The 19,949-nt window shown below is 38.7% G+C and overlaps 2 protein-coding genes across 9 annotated transcripts in view; one reads left to right on the top strand and one right to left on the bottom strand.

The window, feature by feature from the left end:
- gek (serine/threonine-protein kinase gek) overlaps window positions 1–19,949 on the top strand; it is a 93,033-nt gene that overhangs the window by 60,306 nt on the left and 12,778 nt on the right. For all 7 annotated transcript variants that reach the window (XM_088272065.1, XM_088272067.1, XM_088272068.1 and 4 more), the window contains 11 exons: window positions 1,360–1,494; window positions 4,588–4,758; window positions 6,315–6,409; window positions 7,905–8,031; window positions 9,092–9,232; window positions 9,927–10,137; window positions 10,748–10,914; window positions 11,618–11,795; window positions 13,546–13,734; window positions 14,543–14,728; window positions 15,511–15,640. In XM_088272065.1, the coding sequence (XP_088128191.1) occupies window positions 1,360–1,494; window positions 4,588–4,758; window positions 6,315–6,409; window positions 7,905–8,031; window positions 9,092–9,232; window positions 9,927–10,137; window positions 10,748–10,914; window positions 11,618–11,795; window positions 13,546–13,734; window positions 14,543–14,728; window positions 15,511–15,640 (1,730 nt within the window). The remainder of the gene's footprint in view (window positions 1–1,359; window positions 1,495–4,587; window positions 4,759–6,314; window positions 6,410–7,904; window positions 8,032–9,091; window positions 9,233–9,926; window positions 10,138–10,747; window positions 10,915–11,617; window positions 11,796–13,545; window positions 13,735–14,542; window positions 14,729–15,510; window positions 15,641–19,949) is intronic.
- On the bottom strand, window positions 16,608–19,304 carry LOC148302133 (uncharacterized). 2 transcript variants are annotated; one of them, XM_088272093.1, is made up of 2 exons: window positions 19,216–19,304; window positions 16,608–17,919 (listed from the first exon to the last, which is right to left on the bottom strand). In XM_088272093.1, the coding sequence occupies exons 1-2, from the start codon at window positions 19,218–19,220 to the stop codon at window positions 16,623–16,625; spliced, it is 1,302 nt and encodes a 433-aa protein (XP_088128219.1). In that variant the 5' UTR covers window positions 19,221–19,304; the 3' UTR covers window positions 16,608–16,622. The 2 variants fall into 2 exon arrangements, with proteins under 2 accessions (XP_088128219.1, XP_088128220.1); XM_088272094.1 differs by having other exon boundaries at window positions 19,212–19,304.

Consider the following 19,949-nt stretch of genomic DNA (forward strand, 5'->3'; position numbering starts at 1 on the left):
GATTAAACTAACCTAATTCTAGAATGTTCGCCTCCGTAGTGTAATGGTCAGCACGCTCGGCTACCGTACTGGAGGTCCCGGGTCCGATTCCCAGGAGGGAGAAGTCCAATAAATATAAGTGATTTTTTCACTTTGATATTTATTCAATATTACCCTGGACTGGTACCTGAAGCGGACGGCTGATCACCTTTCCTTCATGTGTAAACGATCACAATAACGATAACGCTGCATTTATATGATGCAGTGCTCTATGCACCACCGGGTGAGAATGAGGGTTGAAAATATGAAGAGGTTGGTAGGGTAATATATAGAGGGAGGGGTTTAGGAACAGGACTTTTTGTAAAAGGAAACAGATAATAATGATGACGTATTTTAAAAATGCATATTATTATTTAATGCTTCATCAGATTTTTTTTTACATTTTTTAAATTGTTCATGACTTGACCCTTGTTTGTAACTGAATGTAATAATTTAAATGTATGTGAGTCAAATGAGTGGTTAGTTTCTATTATGTGATCCGCAAATTCTGAATAATAATTACTAGTAAGTCCACGGCAATGTTCTCTGATACTTATTTTTAGATTTCTCGCAGTTTGGCCAATATATTTTTTTTTTTTTAAATAATCAACATGTCATTCCATTTTATGTGTTGAATGTTAAATCACACACAGGTTTTTTGAGTCTATTAAGTTGTATTTTATTGTAAAAAAACACACAAAAATCAATTTTGTGACAATTGTTTAGCCTAGTTATGGCATTTTCAAACGAATGTGAAGATTTAATGGACTGACGGTCCCTCATATCGACAGATAGAGTACGTAAATTACTCTATCTGCTAATTGGTTACTTTACAGGAGAGAGGTTAGAAGATTTTTTCAAGAATTTTTTTTTTTATTAATTGATAGTTTTATCTGAAATTCTAGACTAGTATTATACATTCAAAAACACAATAAAATAATGTATTATATCGTTTTCAAACTTTTTACTTTGTCAAAATTAAGTAGTTAGTGTTTTAGGAGTTCAGTTCATTTCGAAAATTCCATGTAGATAGCGTATTATACGCCTGAAAACTAGGCGTAATTTATTTTATATATATTTTTTTGTTTGAAGGTAACGATCAGTTGATAACATACACCAAATATCTCAAAATGACAAAATCTAGTTAGTGTACCTTACGTAGGGCATGTCGATATAGCTATACATTTCTGGTACTTAGGTAATAATTTTAACATGTGCAGTAATAATTTACGGGAGACAACAATAGTTTATGGGGCATGTAGGTACATATATATACTTATATTCTTTTCATGTCATTTCACAATATTAATGCCGGATCAATAAATCGTTGAATTGTTTTAGGAACACGGTGTGCAAGCCGTCACCGGTCCCGGACTACAAGGCGCCCCCACACTACCAGGAAAGCAGAAAATTCACCAGTTCTTAGTGAGGACATTCAGCAGTCCGACCAAATGCAATCACTGCACATCGTTAATGGTAAAATTAAAAAAAAGCATTCAAATAATCTAGTTTATTTACAATATTTTGAGTGTGTCCTTATTATATTATGTAGACCTTATCACTCTTAGCCACTTTTCCAAAGGGTACCCATCTGATGACCTTAACCACTTAATGCTAGGGTTTTTTTATACTAAGTTTAAAAAAAAAAATCAGGTTTTTTTAAATGTTTTATTCAAAGTTTATACATTTTTAAATTAAAATATAACAATTTAAGCATATTTATTTTTTTTAAATTAAGAAAAATTAATAATTCAATTTAGTGTGATAGATTTTAAAGCATGGTGTTAAACATAGACCGACATTACAATCAGGACAATAGTATCGACTTTCCCGACGTATACGTTTTCCAGTCTCGTTTTTTTTCGAGCAGCACACGATGCATCTTTTTGTGGGTGATGTTTTTTTTTCTGTTGTTGGTATCGGCTCTAAAAAGTGACGTTCTGTCAGGCGCAATGGATTTGCATTTGGATTTGTGCTTGGTCGTCCGCCTTTTGACGCATATTCCGGGTTATGGTAGTTTTCTATGTACTCATCTATGAGTTGTAATCGAAATTCTAAATGTGTCATAGATGAGCCCTTTTTTTGATATAAAACAAAAGCATTCCAAAGCGCCTGTTCCATGAGGTGAAAAAACATTTTTTTATAATATTTTTTCCCCCGTTTTCGTGTCACTGGATAATTAGAAATATGTTGGTCTACTCTATCAACCCCTCCCATAGTAAAATTGTAATCTACTGCCACTTTAGGCTTGCTTATTCTGTTATTCCTTTTAACAATTTCTACAGAATTCGCACCATGTATGGTGGAAAGAAAGAATACATCTCGTTTATCCTTCCACCTCATGACCATCACTTTTCCTAACCGATAAGCAGATATAAATCCTCGCTTAGTTTTCTTTGGATACAATATCTTCTTTGGAATGCCTTTCCTGTTTTGCCTCATAGTTCCATATGTATCAGTCTGATGTAAGATAAGGAGATCTGCTAATTGAACAGACGTATAAAAATTATCAATGGTTAGACAATGACCTTTATTCAGCAGTGGTTTTATCAGATTCATTACAATTTGTGTTGACATGGGTAAATGCTTGTACTGAGAGTCACCAATAATTGTTCCCTTTCCTGTATATATAAGAGATGACCATATATATCCTGATTTTGACTCGCATAAAAAATAACTCTTGATTCCAAATCGGGCACGTTTCAAAGGCATATACTGTATCCAGCCCAATTTTCCTTTATAAAGCATCAAACTTTCGTCAATCGTTATATTCCGCTGAGGTTTATATGCTTGTTGAAATTTATTGTTTAGATGTGAGTATACAGGCCAAATTTTATTCAGTTTAGGTTGTAGATGAGTAGCAGAATTATATTTTTCATTGTCTGAAAAGTGGAGGTATCTTTTTAGCATAACAAATCTTCTATGAGACATCACTTTAGTAAAAAATGGAGTTATAATGGAGTTTCTCTTCGCCCAATATAATTTTTCTTCTGGTTTATACACTATACTCATTGTCAAGACAATTGCGAAAAAAGTTCGCATCTCTGATATGCTTGTACGCCATTGATTTTGTACACTTGAAGAGGTTGATGATCTCGCTCTTTGCATTTGCGTAAAATACAAATTTGTCTCGTCTACAATATTTTGTACTAATTCATCGTCAAAAAAGTAATTGAAAAATTCATATGGTTGAGTGAATGATAAAATTTCCTCATTTATACATGATATTTCTGTAAATTCAAATGGGGCTGTTGATCCTGGTGTGTCTGCTTGGATGTCGATCTCTGTCCATTCATCTAAATCAAGAGGCCGGCTGGGATGTGCTTCTTCTGATGCGGAACTCGAAATTGACGAAGAGGAATCACTTTCGGAATGTTCAATATCAATATTTTCATATTCACTATCAATATCTTCATATTCACTATTACTCTCCATTTGGGATCTTATTTGAAAAAAAATTCAAATTCAAATTGATACGATATGATAAATGTTTTTTTTTTTAACGATGTATTCATACATACACGAAAATGTGAAAACAATATAGTAAAAACGAAATAAGCAGCTCAAAAACACGACCGATCTCAACTGCAGGCAAATTCTAACTGCGCAAAATACATCGCTAACTCTCACGGGCGTTACTCGTGTAAGCTAAAAATAGAACGCTGCGTGTCGAAACCGGCGAGCGTCACTCGGGCTAGCAGAAATTGGAACGCATTTAGCGCGCGAGCGTGACTCGTTCAAAAGCATTAAGTGGTTAATGACAAAAATCGTCCCGAGACAGCCGCAGGGACTTGAAGAAATGCGCTACGGGTTTCTCTGCAAGTCAACAAAAATATTATGGCACACAATATTTTGATTGTATCCAAATCTTTGTTCAAAATTTCTGCGTTAGTTTTCACTTAGGAGTTATTTATATCAAGATTTTTATTGATATCTCATCAAAGATAAAGAAGAATATGGAATTTATAGTATTTACAGTGCTAATGACCTGGTATCTTAATGTATAGGTGATGCATAAGTAACGTTGTATTTTTACGTAATCTGTAGCATATTTTTTTTAACAACTGTCTTAACAGTGTTCTTAATGTTGTTTTGTATCATATAAAGGAGGGTTTTTTGTAACATTTTATTCAGTTTACCGTTAGCAGTTGCGCTATATATGTAGAGCCCTTGCGAATTTTTCAAATGTCCGAAAAAAGAGTGCATATTGGACACTTCTTCTTTTTGAATTCGATAAAGGCCACAATGCAACTGAGGCAGTAAAAAACATATGTGATGTGTACGGCAGAGAAGCTAACGATGCTCGAAGCAGTCAACGATGGTTTGCTAAATTCAGATCTGGGAATTATCAACAGCTGACGAAGAAAGATCGGTACGCCCTTCAACCACCGATGATGATGTACTGAAAGCCACACTTGAAGCTGATCCCTGTCAATATACCAGGGGCATCGCATTGACGATGGATATTGATCAATCTACGGTGGTGAGGCATCTGCATCGCATTGGATCTTGTTCGGATTGTCACGTCGCTTGGCGGATTCTCATTTGTGCTCATGTCCGGTTTGTCAGGTGGGCCTGACGCGGCAGGGCGTGGTGTGCGAGCTGTGCGGGTTCGCGTGCCACACGGCGTGCTGCCAGCGCGTGCCCGCGCAGTGCCCGGTGCCCGCCGACCGGGGACGCCGGCCGCTCGGCATCGACCCCACCCGCGGCATCGGGACGGCCTACGAGGGATACGTCAAGGTCGGTATAATTCAATTTCAATTTTCAATTTTAATTTCAATTTCAATTTCAATTTATTTATTTTCAATTAACATATACATTACAAACTAAAAAAATGAAATCGTAGATATTAAAATACAACAAAAATCTAAAATATGCAGGAACTATTCGGCTGTCTAGAATGTAGTGTAGTAGAATCTACTTAGTCCAAAAATGCAAAGAAAACCTACTACAAAAAAAATGTCCATTACTGTGTTTTGAGTTTGGACAGCCGTATTGCTAAAGGTGTAGAAGAATCCCGCTTCGTAAAACTCCTTCAGACACATGGAACAGATCAATATCCAATGAGATATTGTTTAACATAGCGGTAGCTCTTCCTACAGGCATAACCATCGGCAGGTTGGTCCTGTGTATAGGAATGTGAAACAATCTATGCCGACGCTGTCTTAGGTAACTATCGGGAACATACAGACCAATGCTCCGGATAATTTCAGGATTATCCATCATACCGCGCAACAATCGATAAAAATGCGTAATCACACTTATTGATCGATGGTTGATGAAGAAATGGATCTTGGAGGTCATTCTAGAATCACGCTCGGTTTCACTCAATGAACCATTCTCAACAAAAAAAAATTAAAAGAAATACTAAGTATAATAAAACAACAACTAGTTCTTTTCACTTTTATTGTATTTGATCATTTATTTTGTTAGACAGTGACCGGGTTTCATCGTTACCATCATCATCAGACTAGTGGAAGGCTAGACGAAAATTATTATATATCAAACGAGAAAAGGGGTTAAAAAAAAACATTATTTTGTATAAATTTTTCTGACAAAATGCATTTCAATTGAGTGAATTTAAGTAATATATTATAATACTAATTAAGTTTATGTTATGGTAAGGGTTTTCAGTGTCATTTTATATAATTTTACTATACAAATAGATTTTTGTAGGTAAATTCAAGTAATATATGAGTGAATCTGGAACCCTTGGTTGACAATTCCTTCTACTGTACATTATTATTGCTTGCACAAGGGTCACAACCCTCAGTAATGAGGAATAAGACGGAGAAGAAGTAATTTCATTAATTGATTCGGCTGTCACTTTGTGGTAAAATCTATCCTTTTTTAATTAATGTTTTAAAAGCCTCCCCCCTATTGTCTATGGTCCCCCTGATAAGAAATAAAAATTAAATAAATAAATAAAAATAAGAAACAGCTACTACCCCCTCTCCAACCTTCAACGTTCCAAGGACCCAACTCTAAAATTTGGAATTAGCTTCACGTACAGTGTTTGAAAATGATGCGGAATGCATCGAAATACGTGTCATGGTAGATTTTAAGAAATTTACGGGGCTGACGACCGTCATAGGCTGGTTTAAGTGATCACTTTACACACGTGTAACATTCACCAATTCTATCCATTATTGACAATCACACTACTCAAATTCTTAGAAGTTCTATATATATGAACCAATTTTGCAACATTATTCTTGAATCACTAGAACTTCACTAGAGACATCTATTGGTGAGTTGGAAAGACTTTCATTACTTATATTTATTGTTCTTTCTAGGTACCAAAGCTGGGAGGAGTGAAAAAGGGATGGGTCCGACAGTTTGTCGTCGTCTGCGACTTCAAGCTCTTCCTCTACGACATATCTCCCGACAGGTATGTAACTAACTGTAGGATGTATTTTTCACATTTCTTTCCCTATCCTTTCTGTCCTACCTACAGACAAGCCTCTAAAAGTAGAGGCTTTGTAGGTTATTACTATTGCATAATGAATTCAAGAAAGATTTATTTTCAATTGATCTGGGTGTTTGTGATGTATTTTTCACATTTACCTTCTCTATCCTTACTATCCTATCTGCAGACAAGCCTCTAAAAGTAGAAGTTTGTGGGTTATTACTATTGCATAATGAATTCAAGAAAGATTCATTTTCAATTGATCTGGGTGTTTGTGATGTATTTTTCACATTTACCTTCCCTATCCTTACTATCCTATCTGCAGACAAGCCTCTAAAAGTAGAAGTTTGTGGGTTATTACTATTGCATAATGAATTCAAGAAAGATTTATTTTCAATTGATCTGGGTGTTTGTGATGTATTTTTCACATTTACCTTCCCTATCCTTACTATCCTACCTGCAGACAAGCCTGTAAAAGTAGAGGCTTTGCGGGTTATTACTATTGCATAATTATTCAAGAAAGATTTATTTTCCATTGGTCTGGGTGTTTGTGATGTATTTTTCACATTTACCTTCCCTATCCTTACTATTCTACCTGCATACAAGCTTAGAATTAAATTAGACGCTTTGCGGGTTATTCCTTTAAGAAAAAATCTTTGCATTGTATTAATTGTACTTGTATTATGACTTGAGAAAGAAGCTGTGTGCTTTGAAACTGGTCAAAATTATACTCGTAAATATAGAATTTGTAATAAGCTATATAGTGATTTTATAAGAAACAATTTTGTAATACTTAAGGCCGGGAAGGGTATTTTTACCTTCTGCGCCGGCCTCGTTTCAAAGTCAGAAAAGATGGAATTATTTGATGTGTTTATTTCAATATTATGTACCAATCTCTTTGCTAAGGTCTAAACTATATGTACACAATTCGCTCACTCCTTTCAAGAACGTCATAAACAAAAAAAACTTGGAAAACGTTTTTAAAGTTTAAAAATATAATACAATGTATTAAAAATAAGTATCAAGCCACTTATCGAACTTTTTACTGTGCAACAGATCTTTTTAGGTAAAACCTGAATGTTTTTTCCCCATTTGAATAATATTTAGTTTATTTAAAAAAATAATTGAACAATACCTTTTCTTCAAAATGCAAAAACAACACTTTCTGCCCTGTAGCGGGTAAATATTAAGTTAAAAATTTGCCGCTTTTGCTGGGATATAGTACATTTTCTAGGCATTCCGAAAACATGCCCAACTGAAAATTGAAGATTTTTGATTTATGATGTTCTTGAAAGGAGTGAGCGAATTATCAAATTCGCCAGCGGTTCACAGGTGTAAAAAACACCCGTCGGGAATGTGTTAAAACAACAACTATATAGTTTTTTTTCGCTTTTATTTTATTTGACCAGTGACTGGATTTCATCAGACTAGGTTTTTTGCAAGTTATATTTGAAAAAGTTGTTTTTTGTTGTTATAGGAATGCACTTGCTGCGGTTTACGTTTCTCAAGTACTAGACATGCGAGATGCGGAGTTCAGCGTCAGTTCTGTCCGAGAATCGGACGTCATCCACGCCACGAAAAAGGACATACCGTGCATATTTAGGGTAAGTGTCAAGTCAGTAGATTGCGTAAAGCAGGGGTGTCAAACTCAAAAGCCACTAAAGTCCGCATGAGGTATTTTGGGTACGCCGGCGGGCCACATCAAAAAACTCATTTTAATTTTTATCTAACTATGTATAAGTGAATAATTTATCATCAAAGACAGTCACATGAGGTACAGTCGATTCAATTGAATGATTTTGTAAAAGAATATCATATGTTTCCGTACAAAAAATGATTTCAATGAAGAATTGAAATAAATGAAAAACATAACTGCGGGTATCTGCGGGCTGCAAAAAAGATACTCCGCGTTTTTGACATGCCAGGTGTAAAGGATTCAAATATGCATATTTAGTGTAAGGGCGAATGGATAACGAGAGAATGACTATGAAAATATATGTGGCAAATGTGAGAGGGAAAACAGAACGAGGACGACCGAAAAAGACTTGGCACGATCAGTTCAATCAGAACCTAAAATCTGGCGGTGTCAAACGTCTGCGTAATCAGAGGGCATGTATGACTAGATGTATGGATGTGAAGGAGGCGAGGAGTGTATGTTAGGACAGAAGAGTGTGGCGTTCCATCCTCTCTGCCTACCTCTGCGGGGAAACGGCGTGATGGTAGTAGTAGTAGTAGTAGTAGTAGTAGGGTAAGGGCGTTTCTCCACTACCAGGAATTCCGTGTAATTTTACCGTCCGGCAAGTCATTTAGCGTTTTAAAAAGACGATTGGCTTGGATTGGAATGTGGTTTTGTCCATATTTTTTCAGATTGGTGCTCTTGATCAGTGCGTGAACACGTTGCGCGTAAATTTGATCACGCTAAACTGTCGTAGTCGCTTTCATTTTTCAAAACCGGACTGCCGGATGGTCAAATTCCAAAAAAGTGTCATGTCAACAAATTGTGTAAAGGACCCCTCCTCATCTCCGACATAAGAAAGCTTGATGATCCATTCTGATTGGCCAAGACATATACCAATTAAAATTTGTGATGTGTTAAAAGTGATGCATTTGTGACAGAGCTATCATCTCTTGTGAAGTTGATCTCCACGGTATTCCCTTTTCCAGATATCAACATCTCTCCTGGAAGGGGGTCCTCGTAACCACACGCTCATGCTGGCCGACACGGAGTCGGAGAAGACCAAGTGGGTGGTGGCCCTGAGCGAACTGCACCGGATTCTCAAGAGAAACAACCTGCCCAACACTGCTGTAAGTCATGCTGCCAGTAGATGCGATAGATTATTCAAAATAGACACATGTATAAGACCACTAATTGAGTATGATTTTATTTGTTTGCCTCCGTAGTGTGATGGTAAACACGCTCGGCTACTGTACTGGAGGTCCCCGGTTCGATTTCCAGGGGGGAGGGTCAAATAAAATACAAGTGATTTTTTTTTCACTGTAATATTTATTCAATATTACCCTGAAGCGGAGGGCTGATCACCTTTTCTTCATGATCAAGATAATACTGCGTTTATATGATGCAGTGCCCTATGCACCATCTGGTGCAGATGAGGGTTAGAAGAAGAAGAAAAGCAGAGCAAATGTTGCATAAAAATATCAAAGCAATTAATGGTATAATAATATTTGCAATTAATAAGAAATAAGCCATATAAAATGTATACCCACGCACGGGTCATGCCTTTGTTGGATCTTAATAATAAATAATAAATTTGGATAACTTATATAGCGCCATTTTCGTAAAATAATACCTCAAGGGGGCTTAATCTTCTTTTGTACTATGTATTTTTTATTTTTTATGTATGTTTTTTTTTGTACTTGTATTTATTTAAATTATATTGTTCGATGCAAAAGAATTTAAAATAAAGAAAGAAAAAAAAGTACATTAGACAAGAAAAAGTATCCGTACCGTTCTGTATTTAATGGCGCGTTGGTCCGGCAGGTGTTCCGCGTGCGGACGATCGTGGAGGGCGCGGCGGGCGGCGTGCGCGGCGCTGTGGCGGCATGCACCGTGGACGCGGACCGGCTGGCCCTCGGCGGGGAGGAGGGCCTGTCCTGCGTGGACCTGGAGTGCGGGGAGATCACGCGCTGCCCGGCGCCCGACTCCAAGCGCATCCACCGCATGGAGTTCATGGAGGAGGAGCAGCTGCTCGGTGAGCGCCCAATCATGCACAACCAAACACAGCGGGACTTTTATAATCCAAACATCGAGTCAATTTTCGATTATTGGCACAGGAATATGCACTTGGTCAGCCCATTCTAGACTTGAGTGGGCGTTTGGATTACAGAGGTGTTCGGATTACAGAGGTCTTGCTGTATTTGTAGTCGTACAGGAGAAAGTGACCAACTGACAAAATGTAAAATGTTCAGGAGGGCCATTTAAGTCACTTTTGCTTGGCAAGAAAATAAACATCAATGCAGTTAGTCATTTTTAACAAGTCAAAATATTATACTTCCAAGTTTAAAATCGCTCTGGGATTTTTTCAGGGCAGTATTAAGCTAGTAAGATGTCAAATAGTTAATAATCATGTTTTTGTAAAAACTGCACTTGGTCACTTCTCCTGTATGACTACGATATTATACTTCCAAGTTTAAAATCCTTTGGGATATTTTTCAAGGCAATATTATAAGCTAGTTAGATATCAAATAGTTAATGATCACATTTTTGTAAAAAATGCACTTTGGCACTTTCTCCTCTTTGACTACGATTTGAATTATTTTTCTCCGATGTTATTCCTAATGTGCGTTTGGTTGCTTCCTCAGTGGTGCTGTCGGGCAAGCATCGTCAGGTCCGGCTGGTGCCCATCCGCGCGCTGGAGAGCCCCGAGGTGGAGTGGATCAAGGTGCCGGAGACCAAGGGCTGCGTCACGCTGGCCACGGGCGCCGTCTCGCCGGGCGTCTACTGCCTCGTGGTGGCGCTCAAGAGACAGGTCGGCCAACCCTCACTCTTATCATTCCTCTTCTTCTTATTGTTGGCTTTGCGGCCTGTTTTTAAGAGGGGTTAGCCTCCTGCGATATCGATTCCCAGCTATTGACCGATCTCTTTGGTGTACAGTGCCATGTGGGGGAGTCTGGATGGTTCCATTCTCCTCACATGCGTACATCATTGTATCCTTCGTTGCCTTCCCCACCTAACGACATCTTCCATCTCGCATATTTCCCTGATCCTGGCATTTCTTATTCTATCTCCAAGTCTTATCAATAATTTATTTAATCTCTTTAATGTACAGTAAGTCCTTTACTTACGCGATTTCGATTTGCGTGGATTCGTGCTCACACGATTTTAAAAATTTAAAAATTGTTAAATACAGTAAGGTCTCTACTTACGTGATTAATTTGTTCCAAAGGTTTTCGTGTAAGTCGAAAAATTATACAAGACAAAATTTTTATTTTTTTATTTTTCCATATATGATTACATGAAATTACATGAATTACATGAATTACGTGAAGTTATAGTAACTTTAAACATAAAGAGTAAATCCACTCACGAGTAGGCATAGGCTATGAAACTTAAGTTGAAGCCTAAGTCACGATAAACGATGTTGCATAAGCCGTACCTAGATTTCAGAGTCACTTGGACGTTACGTAATTCAAAAATTCAAATACTTGACTAACCTCTCTGGGCACTTGCAGAACGGCTCGCAGATCATCGTGTACGAGATCACCCGGACGCGCGCGCGGCACAAGCGGCTGCGGGAGCTGGTGCTGCCCTGCGCCGCGCTCACGCTGCAGGTGCAGGAGGGCTCCCTCGTCGTGGGCTACCAGGGCGGCTTCAGCCGCTACTCGCTCACCGGCGAGCACGTGCCCGTCTGTGAGTTGACCCTCCTCTGCTGCCTAGCCTACTCTTGTCATTGTCAACCCCGCCCCTAATTATACTCTGGCAGTCTGCCGCCCGACCCTCAGTATACTAATCACAAGTAGCCGCAACACCCAATTCCCATCTGTACAATGTTTGCAGGCGTCTCTCGCGCTCTACCTAAAGTAAGCAAATGGAACGCTCGCAAGCGTCTACCGCTCTCTACCAACAGTATGGAAAAGGACCCTAATTATACTCTGGCAGTCTGCCGCCCGACCCTCAGTATACTAATCACAAGTAGCCGCAACACCCAATTCCCATCTGTACAATGTTTGCAGGCGTCTCTCGCGCTCTACCTAAAGTAAGCAAATGGAACGCTCGCAAGCGTCTACCGCTCTCTACCAACAGTATGGAAAAGGACCCTAATTATACTCTGGCAGTCTGCCGCCCGACCCTCAGTATACTAATCACAAGTAGCCGCAACACCCAATTCCCATCTATACAATGTTTGCAGGCGCTTTTAAGCTTAAAAGAGCCTTTTACATACTGATAGAAAGCGGGAGACGTTTATCAGCGTTCTATTAGCTTACTTGCTGGTAGAGTGCAAGAGAAGCCAAAAAATATTGTCTTCTTCTTTTTATTGTAGGCCTTGCGGCCTGTTTTTAAGAGGGATTAGCCTCCTGCGATGTCGATTCCCAGCTATCGGCCCATCTCTCTGGTGGTCTGCCCGGGAGTCCAGTGCAGTGCAATGTGGGGGAGTCTGGATGGTTCCATTCTCCTCACATGCGCATACCATTGTCTCCTTCGTTGCCTTCCCCACCTAACGACATCTTCCATCTCGCATATTTCCCTGATGCTGGCATTTCTTATTCTATCTCGAAGACTCTTGCCTGATATGCTTCTTAGAGTCTTCATTTTTGACACTCCAAGCGCGTTTTTTGTGGCAGAGTCAGATATTGTACAGATTGGAATTGGGTTTGCGACTACTTGTGATTAGGTTAGTTATAAACTGTGAAAATCTAAGAAGAAGGTTTTTCCTTCAATACTGGGCACGAGAAGGCTGAATTAAAAGTAGTTGTGATACTATACTAATTATTAATACTAATTAGAATCGGGGCTCATGAAAAACAGCCTGACAACAATGTGTTAATATCTTGTATTTGAAATAAAATAACCTGTTTTTATTGCAAATAAAATCTTCACTAACCCCTTGTGTGATTTGCCCGAATACAATTCGGGTAGGTATTTCGCTGACACAGTGATTTGCCCGAATCCAGCTCGTGTCATTCCCCCACCAGTCTAGATATATCCATTCTTCCTTTTTTTTATTCTTTCCTATTATTGTTCCTAATATCGATTCCCAGAGGGGTGTCTAATAAATATAAGTGATTTTTACACTCTAATATTTATTCAATATTACCCTGGACTGGTACCTGAAGCGGAGGGCTAATCACCTTTCCTTTGTGTGTTAACGATCAAGATGACACTGCGTTTGTATGATGCAGTGCCCTATGCACCGTTGGGGTGCAGATAAGGGTTCGAATGATGAAAATGAAATATTGTTTATTTATGTTTTATACTGATTTATTATATTTCAAATTTGATAAAAAAAATATAATAGTGAAAAAAAAGGGAGATTTTTTTTTGACCCAATTTTTTCCAGTAGGTTGACCACAGTTTTAACTAAATCCTTTGGGGTAAATAAAAAGATGTGTGAAGAAAGTGATGTTCCCATGTCTCATGTATGTCTCTCTCTGCCTGTCAGCGCTTGTGCATCCGGACAACCAGGTGCAGGTGTTCCTGGGCTACTCGGGCGCGGTGCCGCTGCGCGCCGTGCCGCTGGCGCGCGGGGAGTGCCTGCTGGCCTTCCACACGCTGGCCGTGTACGCCACGCGGCGCGGCCTCAAGGCGCGCGACCGCGAGCTCATGTACCCCGCCGTGCCCACGCACCACGGTACGTACGCTCCGCCCTTTACGTATTCGTATTTTGACTCCACACTGGGAGAATTTCTGCGTATTTTTATTTACAAACAAAATACTAATTTAAAAAAATCATAGTTTAAATGTGTTTAGCTTTATCACTTTAGACGTTATAACCGCAATTCTAGATTAGGTTCAGAAAGAAGGGTGGATACTTGGGTGGAGAGTTGGATTCTTGCCTGTGGTTCTCCTGAATTGAGGAAAACATGCAAAGGACATCCACAAGTCCTATTATATATCGCTCACACCTTTCAAGAACGTCATAAATCAAAAATTGTCAATTTTCAGTTGTGCATGTTTTCGGAATGCCCAGGAAATGTACTTTATCCCAGCAAAAGACGCATATTTTTAACTTAATATTTACCCGCTACAGGGCAGAAAGTGTTGTTTTTGAATTTTGAAGAAAAGGTATTGTTTAATTTTTTTTTAAATATACTAAATATTTTTCAAATGGAGAAAATACCGTCAGGTTTTACTTAAAAAGATCTGTTGCACAGTAAAAAAGTTCAATAAGTGGCTTGATATTTATTTTTAAACTTTAAAAACGTACTCCTGGAAAATCAAGTTTTTTGATTTATGATTTATGCTCTTGAAAGGAGTGAGCGATATATTCAATGTATACACTTATGATCTCATACCAATAACAAAGAATCATTGTGAGGTAGTACAGTTCACGGACGATTTTTATTCAAGACCTTGCAGGTAAGGTAAATGAAATTAGGAAATTTTTCTAAATAACACCCGTGGTGTTGGAAAGATGACCGATACAGTGTTCCTTGCAGCGTACAACGACGGGCACCTGCTGGTGTTCTCCGCGACGCACGTGGACGTGTTCGACTGCCAGGCCGGCGAGTGGGTGCAGACCCTTAATCTGCGTGGGGCGCGCCCGCTCAACTCCTCCGGCTCCCTCTGCCTCTGCACCCTGGACGACCAGCCGCACCTCGTCTATGTATCCAGCAACAGGAGAGGTGAGCCGCCTAACCTAACCTAACCTAACTTTTTTTTTTTTTGCGACGGGGGAAAAAATCTTCAAAAAGACACCACAGGGGGCTAACGGCGCCAAGCTCCCTGAGGTAATGTGGGATTTCTACCCACTAAAAAGAACCCCTCCTCTCCGTCAGCTGCCTCCCCGGAATCCGCCTTCATGCATTACTTCAGGGAGGCAGCTCTGTTCCTAGACCTCTAGGGTCTCTGCCACCAGTAATCTTCGCCGGGATCTTTCCTCTGCTTCCTTTGTCCTCATAACGCATGTTGCGTACTTTACCCAGGCTGACCATGCGTCCTCGTGTCCAGCATGGAGGGGACCATGGTGCTTGGCGACAGCTGCGTGCCTCCAAGTTCATCCTTTAAGGAGGTCCGCGCTTCATTCCATGCTGGGCAGCCGAAGGTCGTGTGGGCAGCGTCATCATCGCTGCCTCCAAAGTGACGGCACTAGTTAGAGATCTGACCTAACCTTACCTAACCTAACCTAGCCTAACATCCCCATTTGTGCAGTTCAATCAAATTGTTATTGTTGTTATGAATATGGAAAAAGAGAAGGTTAGGTTAGTTTTTAGGATGCAGTTGTACATGTTTGTCAATAGAGAATTTTATAGCGAAAATTTGAAGCAGACCTTTTTTATGTACTGCAATTTTTTAAGTAAAATGCATTGCTGATGATTCACCCACTGACATTTCTCAAAAATATCTTCTACTTCTTCTTCATGAGCCCTCTGACCTCTCAAAATGTTGTAAATCCTGTTTTATCCAGCGGAGGAGCTGAACGTGCAGATGCCGGGTACCGTGCGGGACGGAGCGGAGAGCGCCCGCGGCGGCAGACCGAGAAGACGCTTTTCCATCCGTGACCAGTCATCTACTGCTTCTAGCGCCCATCACCGCTTGTGAGTACTGTATATCTTATTATTATTATTATTATGTTTTTTTTTTTAAATTCAATATGGTAACAAGGGTTTTTTTTATAAAAAATTTATTAATTTTCTAAACATTTCTACTCTTTTTTTTTAAACATAAATTTGTTAAATACATATCGCTCACTCCTTTCAAGAACGTCATAAATCGATATTTTCAGTTGTGCATGTTTTCGGAATGCCCAGAAAATGTACTATATCCCAGGAAAAGAGGCATATTTTTAACTTAATATTTACCCGCTACAGGGCAGAAAGTGCTGTTTTTGCATTTTGAAGAAAAATTATTGTTTAATTATTTTTTTAAAAATTCTAATATTTTTCAAATGGAGAAAAAACCTTCAGGTTTTCCCTAAAAAGATCTGTTGCACATTAAAAAGTTAAATAAGTGGCTTGATATTTATTTTTATGCATTTTATTATATTTTTAAACTTTAAAAACGATCTCCTGAAAAATTAAGTTTTTTGATATATGACATTGTTGAAAGGAGTGAGCGATATATGCTTTTATTGAACACAGTTGAAGTTGAAATGTAACAATTTTGTAATGTTAGCTCTAATAAATATCTGAAAACGAGAAAAAAATACATTGCAAGTAGCCGCCATAACTAGCGTAAAGACATGACTTACGCGTAAGACGATCTACGCACTACTGGCGCACATGCAACGATATGCACGTATACACAAAACACGACACGCGCGCGCACACACTGAGAAACGTTTGTGTTTTGGTGATTTTATCCCTGATTTTTCCACAAATTATTTATTTCCATTGCTACAAATGAATAACTTTATATTATAATACTTTTATGTAGTACATAATTACACTGCGGAGGAATATAAAAAATTCTGAGCCTACGGATATTTCTCATTTTTAAGTCGAGTTGTAGTAAATACATATCACTGGGAGGGAAAGGTTAATAAGGTGAATAAACAAATGCAGATTTTTATGCATATTTTTAATTATCGTAATCGCCGCCGAATCGGACATCGATGTCCATCGGGCCTATGATGTCTTTGTCCAGTTCGTAATTATCGGCTTGAATGTCCTGCAGTCCGGCCTTCACCAATTCCAGGGCGCTCTTCACGTGCGACAGCTCTTCGCCGATGTCCAGCTCCTTCTCCCCCTTCTCCAGGTCCTCCAGCTTGACGCAAGTGTACTTGTGGTACAAGTATTCCGGAACATCGTTCGGCGGGGTCTTCTCGGTGAAAACGGAAGCCGGCCGCTCTTGGTTCAGCAGCGCGGTGTTGATTATCCCGTTCAGCTTGTTGTACGAGTCTTCCAGCTTGATCTTCTGGTTCTCCAGATGGTTCTTGGCTTTTCTCTGCTCCTTCGTGAGGAATTCGACGGCCCGCTTCGCCTTCCTGAAGTTCGCGTTGAACGTCTTCAGCCTCTGGCATTCGGAGCTGTCGGAAGCGGGCTGCGGTCGCGCGCCGGTCTTCACCCCTGCGGGGGCCCTGCGCTGGCTCTCGTCGCCGTTTCGCGGCTGTTTCGCGTCGTTATCGCATCGGAGATGACTGAACATCGCCGCGAAGTCATCGTGGGCCTGTTGGATGAAATTTATCGCGTCATTTTTCGCATTTTCGTTCAACCTCTGCCATTTCTTGTCTTCTTGGGAGCACGGATCGGCGGCAAAGTGCTCCATCATGTAGACTGCTCCGTTTCCATTAGATTCCCCCACGATGACTACATTACCGCTGGCGGCGTCTGTGTCTATAGAAGTCAACAAAATCTCGGAAAATAGTTTGATTTGGGTCGCATCGACGCTATCTCGTCCTTTCGGGACCTTATTAGCAGCGAACCAGTATAAGTTCCCTTTAAAATCACTTCGAAATTGACTATCGAAGCTCAAAATAAACAAAAGTTGATTCGGCAAAAGCGCAAACTGAAAATCGTCACTGTAATTATTCGTTTTAATCCTGATATCTTTATTACTTTTCGTTATATACAAATTGCTTTGATTTTTAAATATTCTTGTGGTATCACCTATTATTGGCGTGTTCAAAATGGGTGCGTTTATCCCGCCGATGATTACGTCGTCTTTGGACGCATTCGCCACGGTGAAAGTCTTGCCGTTGAGGCTGTAGTAGGCGGATCCGTTCAGGTACCTGACCCAGTCGGGGGTCACTCCCCGGAATTGGCGGAGCGTCCTTATCTTATAGAAGGAATTTCCGAATTTTTCGGAAATGCACCGGCCTTCTTGCGCCAGCGAGACCCGCGTGAGTGCGCCCAATAGTGCGCACAGCACATACAACCTGAAAAATAACATAATAAAATATTAAAAATATTTATAATATAAGTTTAATTTAAACTTAAATTAAAAATAGATTGATTTTACCTCAAAGTGACTTCAAAATCAATTAATGAAATTAATAAAAATATGTTGAGATGTCAAAAAATAACTTCTAATTGGAGATAATCCAGATTTGTGAACATGTATTTGGACACACTCAAAATGTTGTAAATAAATCAACTGGTCAAATTATAAGCTAAAATAAAAAAAAATCAATGTTATTCTTTAGCGTTTCTCATGTATTTGATTTTAATCCAGGATTCGGACTTCACATACAAATGGAAGAGTTTCTGCTCAACAAAAAGCTTCTTTCATCTCACCAACAGATGTCTGTAGTGAAATTCTAGTGATTCAAGCACTATGTTTCGAATTTGAACAATATATACAGAAGTTCCAAGAATTTGAGTAGAGTGGTTGTCAATCGTGGGTAGAATTGCTTAGAATGTTACGCGTGTGTAAAGTGATCACTTAAAACCAGCCTATGATGGTCGTGAGTCCTGTAAATCCGTTGTGAGTCTGAACCCTTGTTTCGTAGGGCAAATATTTTGAATGTAAGACAGATTTTCATTAAGTCAATTTTAGAGGACTTGCACAAAAACAAAGAGCCATACGTCATTAACCACACTAAAAGCACAAGATCAAAAACTGAAGGCAAAATAAATATTCCTCGTGTGAGATCTTCGTTTGCCCAAAGACATTCAAATTTTATAGGCCCTCGAATTTATAATATGCTCCCACAAGAAATATTGTGTTCAGTTGGAAATAAATTCAAAATGCACACAAAAGAATGGCTCCTAAAAATTGGAAGATCCCAGCTGGAGCAGCAAATAAAAGTTTGTGTGTGATTAATCTATGTGTCAGTGTTTTATAATTATATAATCCTATTTTCTAATTTTATAATATTACTCCTTTAGATTTTACTTTTCTTTTAGTTCAACTCTCTATTTGCTTTCATTTTATAATTATTTCATATTATTTCAGTCTTACCACTTTTATATTATCATTAAAAATATATAAAGCTGTATTATAAAAAGAATAAGCATACCCTGCCTACCTCAGAACAGGTATCTCCAAATACCTAGTGAGGATAGACAGTGTCCAATAAAAATAAAAAATAAAAATATATGTATATATATATATAAATATGTATAACTTAAGTACAAAATTATTAAGTACAAATGACTCTATATTCTTCTTCATCTGTGTTGAGATGTCAAAAAATAATAAAAAATATTCATATTGTGTTTTAAATACCTACTTCATGCTTGTTTTGTAAATGAGTGTATCCTGTATAGCGCGGCCGGGGAGCGTGATTTGTACCGTCCAACCGAATGTGTTAAAGCGACTGAGATAAAAATCTGGTTTCCTTCTTCATTGGTACTCACTTGCAAAACATGTATTGACACTTTGGGACCCGGCCAAAAAAATGTATAGTTAATATATAAAAATCTTAAATATAATTAATAATTAAAATCAGATAAATTAAAATATATTTAAAAAAAAAGAATATGTAACTCGAAAGGCCTCTAGTTTAATAGGCTTGTCTGCAGGTAGGATATTAAGGATAGGGATGGTAAATGTGAAAAATACATCGCAAACACCCAGACCAATGGAAAATAAATCTTTCTTGAATTTATTTTGCACTTGGCGGGAATCGAACCCGCGACGCCAGTTTTGCAGTCGAGCGTCTACCCAACTACGCCACGGCGCCTGTCATTTCATTTTTATTATTTCATTAGCTAAAATACAGATTCGTAACACATTCTTGCCGGGTGGTTTTTTCATAAACCCTGACTCTGATTAGTATACTAATTAGGGTTGGGGTTGATGAAAAAATACTAATCATAAGTAACTGCAAACCCAATTCCGAACTGTACAACGTTTTTTGGTGTCCATCGCTCTTTACCAAAAGTATGTAAAAGACGCTTTTAAGCGTTTCCCGGAAATAATGTGTTACATAATATAAAAATGAATACTTTAATTGAAAGGTGT

This window comes from Brachycentrus maculatus, unplaced genomic scaffold (genome assembly GCF_059751285.1).
Source record: "Brachycentrus maculatus isolate JH-2025_06_01 unplaced genomic scaffold, ASM5975128v1 h1tg000475l, whole genome shotgun sequence".
In the NCBI taxonomy this organism is placed as follows: Eukaryota; Metazoa; Arthropoda; class Insecta; order Trichoptera; family Brachycentridae; genus Brachycentrus; species Brachycentrus maculatus.